This window comes from Gymnoscopelus braueri (genome assembly GCF_963280865.1).
Source record: "Gymnoscopelus braueri genome assembly, chromosome: 1".
NCBI lineage: Eukaryota > Metazoa > Chordata > Actinopteri > Myctophiformes > Myctophidae > Gymnoscopelus > Gymnoscopelus braueri.
In genome coordinates, this window is record NC_137603.1 from 14,612,788 (window position 1) to 14,621,131 (window position 8,344).

The 8,344-nt window shown below is 41.7% G+C and overlaps 1 protein-coding gene across 1 annotated transcript; it reads right to left on the bottom strand.

Annotated features, from left to right (window-relative positions):
- Nucleotides 1–336: 336 nt before the first annotated feature.
- Nucleotides 337–7,727, bottom strand: obi1 (ORC ubiquitin ligase 1). The gene is made up of 6 exons (XM_080436421.1): nucleotides 7,572–7,727; nucleotides 6,796–6,931; nucleotides 5,514–5,605; nucleotides 4,451–4,672; nucleotides 3,830–3,918; nucleotides 337–2,471 (listed from the first exon to the last, which is right to left on the bottom strand). The coding sequence occupies exons 1-6, from the start codon at nucleotides 7,641–7,643 to the stop codon at nucleotides 1,046–1,048; spliced, it is 2,037 nt and encodes a 678-aa protein (XP_080292547.1). The 5' UTR covers nucleotides 7,644–7,727; the 3' UTR covers nucleotides 337–1,045.
- Nucleotides 7,728–8,344: the final 617 nt, after the last annotated feature.

Consider the following 8,344-nt stretch of genomic DNA (forward strand, 5'->3'; position numbering starts at 1 on the left):
GGTTGAAAACCACTGTTTTATGGAATGCAAAACACCCAAAATGTTATAGCAGTTATATAACGGCCAAAGAGCTAACACATCCTTCCGTTGAAAACCCCCAACCCCCCCCAACATACATTTAAAAATGAAAATAAAGAAAAATCTATTGTATTGCAAAGAATGCATAGCACTAGGGTTAAGGATGTGATTACCACTGGCTATCCATGCAGTGAACTATGTGCTCAGAGCACTGTACAAATCTTTAATACCATTTGAAACTGCATAAAAAGCACCACCAGATATAAGGTATTTAAACCATTAAACCATTTCTGACACATCATTTTGAGTATTGTTTTATTTCCAGACACAACTAATATGACATTGAAATGCTCCATTCCAGTTCCATGGAACATTCATTTAGTATTCATGACAATTTTTTTCTAAGAGAATTTAATGGACCATTTCATCAAGCAATGGGTGATACTCGTAAATAAAGGAGCCATGTTTATACTGCATAGTTTCTAAGATCGACATAAAAAAGAAACTTGTAGAAGAGAGCTACATTTCCAATTACTACTGCTCAGTAGAAATTGTTATTACAAGTCGAAAACTTTATCATCATGGTACTACAAAAATATGTCCAAGGATACAAAGGAATTCCACAGAACATGCCACTAGATGCTTTACAGGTTTAGCTCTAAATGCTTTTTACAGGTTTAGATCTAGAAGACTGGCCCCCAAAAAATCCTTTAGCTGCCACTGTAAGTATCCACAGAGGGAGCAGACAGAACCTACCACCTAATCAGTCACCTTTTGTGTTACGCAACATTACTACAATAGACAATGACATCTGGCATCCTGTAAAAGATCAGAGTTCAATCCATGTCATGGGCTTAAATTGAAACTGAGGATCTTGCAGTGCATGGTCATTTAATGGTGCCCATGTATAGAACACTAAAGGGGCATAAAGTGTTGAACTTGAAAACACATTGATTTTTTTTTTACAGTGTTTTATACAGTGTATAAAACACTAAGAAGGTGACATATGTAAAATGGTTCAATCTGTTCACATGCGCTTTGATAGTTTTGTCGGACTGTTGAAATTAAAAGGACTGTGAGACTTTCGCTTGGTTGGCTGACTGGTACCTGTATGTCTCTCTCTCATTGTGTTCCCAGGTGTACCGGCGCAGCCAGAGGACAAAGGATTTGCGTGGGGTTCCTGGTGTTGGCCGGCAGGGGAGAGACGGCCGGAGGGACTGGCCTTATTCTCCGACAAGGGATCAGCCAGCACGTCATAGGACAGTTCATCAGACTGAGAGACGAGCGCATGGGCGCCACCCTCCCCACGTGACCCCGGCATTGCGGCTTGTTTTTCCGGAGACACTGCTTGAGCTTCGGGGGCAATCCTGGTTCCATCCGTGACATCGAAAAGACACTGGCTTTGCTGGTCATTGAACGCATCAAAGCGGTCTTCCACCATAGTGCCACCGTCACCACATGTCGACATGTCCGGGCTAGATTTTGGTTCTGGAACGAGAGTGGTGTCGAAGACGGTGGAAGGCGAGGAGGCGAGGGACGGTTGTGAGCCACGACTGCTGGAGCTCTCTCCCTCCAGCATCATGGAGTCCAGCTCAGAGATTTTGTCAAGATAAGCAGCATCCATGGAGGCCTCGCTGGAGACCTCGAAACCATCAGACTCTTTATCGAGAAGATTCTTGGACGTGGCCCCTTTAACCATCAGTGGCGGGTCTTTACTTGGACCAGGAGAGGGCTGGTCAGTGGATGTGGAGCTCTGCCAAGGCCCCCAGAAGACAGACGAGGGTTCAACTTCAGCACTGAAGGGTGAGCCTTTACCTTCAGGAGCTTTACAGCAGGTGGAGAACTGGTTCTCTATGGTGGTGGTGGTGGTGGTGGTGGTGGTGGTGGGGGCGTTGATGCTACTGTTCCCAGGCCCACCGAATTCCTCAAAACTAAGCCTCCTCAAGTATGATGCCTTAAAAGACACCTTTTTCTCACTGCGAATGCCTGGGCTTTTCAGAGTCAAAGAGCGGAAAGCCGAGGATGGAGTGGCGGGCAAGAAGTGTGAGGATGTGCTATCCATGTCGTCATCTAGCCCGGCCAGCCTCTCGCCAAACCCTCGCCGATTAGAAACTCCTGCAGAGGTCATTGTGGCTGGGAAGCTGCGATTGTTGGCAGTTAGAATTTGACATTCTGCTTCTATGTTGTTGCTACAGACCGACTCCCTCTCGTTGTCACTCAAGCTTTTCCTCATCATCTCAATTTTCTGCTGCTCTGTGAGAGCTCGTGGCCCTGCCTTGCTGTCTTCAGATGCGTCCTGCAGGTCTGGGAGTCTCCCCTCAGGCTCACTGACCCGAGATTCCAGATCTTCGATGTACTGGTCACTGCGCTCCAGAGCCCTCTTCAGGTGGTCCATGTCACGCTCATACTGTTGGATCTTTGCCTCAAGTGCTGCCACTGTATAGCGACCAAACCTAATGACAGATAATTCAACATATTAAACTCCAGGTCAAGGATCAATAAGATTAAGAATTTTGCTTGGTCTTGTATGTGATGTTCACATACATAATGATGCCTGTTGAAAACCACAGATCCTATGCCAAGGCAATGAACCGGTCTGCTTTCCACCGATTTGGGTCCAAGTGAAAACAGTTATTCAGTTTAAACTAACTGTTGTATACTTATTGAAAACCTATTCCATTTACACTTAGTCATTTTAATGTTGTCAAATACATCTCTAAAATAAAACGGTGGTTTGGGACATAATAGTCTTTACTTTTAGTTTCATCAATCGCAACCAAGATTTAGGCTTCCGCTTAATTTAACAACCTTCTCTAAATATTTCTGATTTACATTTCCAAGTGTCAGCAGTGATTGAAGGAATCTGAGCTATTGCACAATAATGATATCTTTAGCTGCCACTGTCAGAATCACAGAGTTTGAATTACCTCCTAAGACTTGGGTTATTCATGACTTTGACACAGATCTAGATTAGAATGATTAGAGGGTGATCCCAAATCAGCCTTAACTGCTGGTGACCATCCCCACACAATGTTTTGGGCATATTAGATTATCAGTGGACAACCAGAGGTCCACATGCTCAATCTACAGTATACATTTCTTGCCTATACTGTATGTACACAAACAGGCACTGGTCCCTAAATAATATCCACTGAAGTCCCTATTCTAGGCAGGTCATAATAGGCGAACATTCTGATTCAGCAAAAAATAGCAGATCTACAAGCTCACAGCTGTGACACGTTGAGAGCTTGTAGAGGCGTTATTTTCAGTGAAGAGATTTGGTGTAGACTGTGAAAAAGGAGCGGGTCAAGTATAGATCCTGAGGGACACCGTCAAAGATGTATAGGGTTTAATTGGTTAACCTTGATTGTGGGACACTCGCATGCAGGCATCACATACAGTACATTGTTCTGTGCCTCAAAAAAAGAACTGTATTGATACCCAATGTGTACTTATGCAAGTAACATGCTTTTGCACAAATGCCCTAAAACATCTTACAATACAGCTGCTTTAACCCATCACCTCATCATGTGTGTTGAAGATGTACTTCAATGACTGTGGAGTCACGAGAACACACAAGGAAAATACAAGACTGACACTAAGTGAAACATTGTTTTATTTCCCATCTGTGCCTGTTTGGCTTTTCTCTTGTTCAGTACCTTGAAAGGCACAGTAAATAATTATGAAAATTTAGACAGTGAAACAAAACTATCATCTCCAACATAATCTTTTATAAAATGAACATCATTCATTGTCAAATGTGACTGTGAGCCAAACACCATTTACTATAAAGATCAATACAGATACATACTTCGAGGGAGATCTGCTTGCCACTTCGGATTTCAGACGCATATTCTCTTGTACAAGGTCGACATTCTGAGACCGCAATGTCTTGTTAGCCTGGGGGTGTGAAATAAAGATTTCAAGCACATTATACAGCAAACTGAGAGAGGCCTCAACTTATTTTGGATTCTAATCAATCGAGCCTAACTTGCATGAACATTTGTGCACATAATATCTTCATAGACAAATGGTTAAATTATAGTTTATGATATAAGAATGAGGTTTCATTCTCCATCTTGGGTTTCTATCTCATCAGAGACTAAGTGGGGAGATACTTTTCCGTGTGGAGTTAGCATGTGTTCACATGGGCTTGCTCTGGGTGCCCTGGTCCCACACCAAAAGCCATGCATGTTGTAGACCTAGAGGGCACCACCTGGAAAATCATCACCATCCTACATAAGCCAGTGCATTTCAATGCTTTATGTTGTCTGGCGATGACTTTCCAGCGCAAGCACATGTCCAACTCAAAATAGAATGTTCTGATTCATGTTAAATACGAAAATAAATTCCCCTTTAGAAGCAGGTAAAGTCACTGGTTCATGCAAAAAAGTCAGCAGTAACTTTTTATGTTGAAGGTTGCATACTGTACCTCCTTAAGCTTTTCCATATCTTGCTTTACTTTACTGTAAAGATCTGTTGCGGTTTGCAGCTTGTTTGTCCATTCGTCCAGGATATTGGTGTCAATACCTTTGCCCTCTGTTTCGGCCATACCAATACTGCAGGGATCCAGAACAGTCGTCAGTTGTGACTCCAGACTTTGATTCTTTGTTTTCAGCTCATCATTTTCTCTGAGGAGCCCTTCGATTTCATCCTGTTGGACAGAAATGAGGAGTAAGAGTAAATGAAACACATTACCGGAACATAGCAGATGGCCTCATGTAGAGGCTTATATATCAGACCCACAAAGAGTCTAGGCTGACATTTATGTTGTGACAAGCCATGTAGCTCAGCCTGAAGCCCAAAAGCCTAATATCTCCCCTGGCGGGGATTCCCTCTGGGCTTTAGCGGTAGATGTTTGGTTTTGTCCCATGCGGGACACCTTGGATAAAATCTCAAGCGTTACATTGGTGCCGTGACCTGGACCGGGTCTCCCATGGGGGGTAAATGTAGCAGAGCGGCTCAGCCTGAAGCCCAAAAGCCTAATATCTCCCTCCCCTGACCAATGGGGATTCCCTCTTGGCTCATAGCTGTAGATGTTTGTATTCCCATGCAGGAGACCCGGGTTGCCAACAGCTATGATATGTTTAGAAATATAATAATAATAATGGATCATTTATAATGCAATTTACACTTGCGAAAATCTCAAAGTGCTACTATAAGCAATTGAATAAAAAGGAATCATCACACCACAAAAAAAAATCTAAGAAACTGAAGCAAAATATTTAAAACATGAGGACATAAAGCCTAGAGGAAAAGCCTTTATCAAAACTTTTCAAAACCAGTGTCGCAAAATAAAAAGCTTTGTTAAAAGGTCTTTTTTTTAAATCTGCTCTTAAAAGAGTCAACCGACTGTGGTGCTCTCAGGTGGGCAAGGAGGGCGTTCCACAGTTCCTGGGCGGCAGAGCAGTATTATGGCATGTTTGGATTAATTCTGCTTCCTCACACCACTGAATAACTCATTGTAGCTTCATAAGATTATGATGAAATCATACCTCATACTCGCTAAGAAGGAGCTCTCCTCTGGTTTTTCTCAGATGTTTCCTTACAGAATGGCTCTTACTATGATCACTGTCAGTAGTGCCTCCTGAAAAAGTAGAATAGAAAAACGATCCAGTCAAGATGTACCCACATATCACTAGGTTGATAATGATAAGGTCCCAGTAATCAAAGCTACATAACCACCCAGAAGAAAGGGAGTCTGGCGAGCCTCAACCTAGGCAAGCCCGGTGCGTCACAGGAGCAGGACAACACAGCTGAGCATAATGTAGAGAAGACACTGGAGCAGCTCGGGCAATTGAAGCCTCTTTTATTAAGGTGCTAAGTACCGAGGGAAGACTTGACGTTTTCGATGCTACTGCATCTTCCTCAATCAGTCTACATAACCACCACTTATTTAACATTAAAAGTCGGTGTCACTTTGTCAGTCATTGTTGGATTCAGTTTGTTTAAAAGACCAGATTGATAAAAAAGGAAATAATACGTTATTTAGAATATTGCTAGCAATATCAGTAGCACAGTAACACTGATTTACCAAGCAAGAGGTATATATTTCATAGCTTTATGTATTTCAAGCAAGAGATATGCATTTCATAGCTGTGGGGGGGTCAACGGGCAATGAAATGTGAACACAGCAACACTGTTGGAAACACCCTGAGGCGGCTTGACACAGGATGCATATGTGAGTGTTGTTATTGTTATCTAGGAAGCAGATTACAAGCGTGTATTTAGCTTGAGGAGACCACTGCTAAGTGACTGCTCAATTGAGGTATTTTTTACTTTAGTGGAGCATTGCCAACTTTCAATAATTTTACTTCTACTCCACTACATCTCTGATGAAAATATTGTACTTTTAGTCCACTACAATTATAGATTCTTACTTTATAGATTCAGATTATTACTACTAAACATACATTAACCACTTAAGCTCTATATATTTGCATCGCGACGCGTTGTGAGCTTGTAGATCTGCTATTTTCAAAAGATTTGTATACATTTTGAAAACTTGAAATGGGACATTCTGCATAATGAGTATTTTTACTTTTGGTACTTTAAGTATATTTTGATGTCATTACTCTGAATACCAGACTTTTACTTGTAATGGAGTATTTCTACATTGTGGTATTAATGAGTGGTGACGAGTACTTCTTCCACCACTGTGACTGCTTATGAATGATGATGCTGATCGTCGTCACCATCATGTCCCCCCCACGCGCTTGCTTTTACATCAAGAGACCTTAATCTTCGTACTGTGTTTGTTTAAGCAAAGCAACTCACCAATGATTTCCCTGCATGGATTGTCTGTGGTGATCAGGACTCTGCAGGTCGGGCACTGGCTGGCATTCTTCAGCCACATCTCCATGCAGGTTGAACAGAACACGTGGTAGTTGGCACAGATGACGGGCTGACGGACCTGTTCGGTACAGTAACGGTCAGTGTAGGTTTAACAAAGCATTGTCACATCATCATGGACACATGATGCACATTAATGCAGCCGATATTAGACTGAAAAAGACAATGCAACGACGTACTGTTCATGTTCAGTGTTGCCATATTTCGTGAGAGAAATAAGAAACCAGGTCTAGGAAAACTAGCCCAAAAGAAGCAACTAAAAGGCCACATGAGCACTTTAAATCTATATGCGTTGGCTATTTGAAAATAGCCGATCTACAAGCTCACAGCGTGAGCTTGTAGATCTACAAGCTCACAGCGATCTACTATTTTCGAAAACTCTTCCAGTAAAATGTGCTCCCCGTGGCACAAAACATTTATGAAAATATTTGAGAACCACTGGTTTAAAAAATAATTACGAAAATTTGGAAGCAAGCCTAAATAAGCAAATTACACTTTAGAAACCAGCCCCAAAAAACGCAAAACACAACTAAACCAACATTTACACGCAACCTTACAGAAAAAGAAGCCCAAAGTCGCTTATAGTACGCCGACATGGCAACACTGGTACAGTTACTTTAGCTAAGTTAGCCGCTTGGCATCGCATCGGGTTAACATCGGGTAACGGCGGATTATATTACTGCGATTTCAAAGGCGATTACCTTTCCGAGGCATATCTGGCACGATATGGGCAAAGTTAGAGACAGTGTGGACGATTGGAAACTGTGAGCCATGTTGTTGTGATGGAGAGTAGCTGTAGCTTGCAGTCAGAAAGCTGACTTTACAAAGTTCCCACTGTTTTGTTTATTCTACCCGGCGCCAACCGCCCTCTACAAGTACGGAAAGCCAGGAGGCTCAAACAGTGCTGCTCTGCTGCTCGTTGCTGTGCTGTAGATGGCGTTTCCTGGGTGCCCGGCGGCGACGACGCATGTTCCCGTGATGGAAAAAAGTACTCTCATTTCTTACTTAAGTAAAAGTATCAATACTGCAATGTAGAAATACTCTGTTACAAGTAAAAGTCCGGAATTCTAAATTTACTTGAGTAAAAGTGCAAAGGTATTGGTATCAAAATGTACTTACCAAAAGTAGAAAGTATTCATTATGCAGAATGTCCCAGTTTTTAAATGGATAAAATGGATAACAATCTTTTGAAAATAGCAGATCTACAAGCTCACAATATGTGGCAGTGGGATGCATTGTGAGTTTGTTGATCTGCTATTTTCAAATTGCCGAAATGTATAAAAGGCTGAAGTGGTTAATGTATATTTTGTAATAATATATGTATATTTTGTAATAATAATATATACATTTTGTAATAATAATTAAAATCTACAAAAGTAACTAAAGTGCTCAAACATTTTTTGTGGATTAAAAGTACAATATATGCCTCTGAGATGTAGTTGAGTAGAAGTAAAAGTACTGAAAACTGGAAATG

Coding starts and splice junctions, on each gene's coding strand:
- obi1 (XM_080436421.1), bottom strand. CDS start 7,643: ATGGCTCACAGTTTCCAATCGTCCACACTGTCTCTAACTTTGCCCATA. Junction 6,932..7,571: donor GCCAGATATGCCTCGGAAAG/GTAATCGCCTTT, acceptor TGTACCGAACAG/GTCCGTCAGCCCGTCATCTG. Junction 4,673..5,513: donor TCCTTCTTAGCGAGTATGAG/GTATGATTTCAT, acceptor TCTGTCCAACAG/GATGAAATCGAAGGGCTCCT.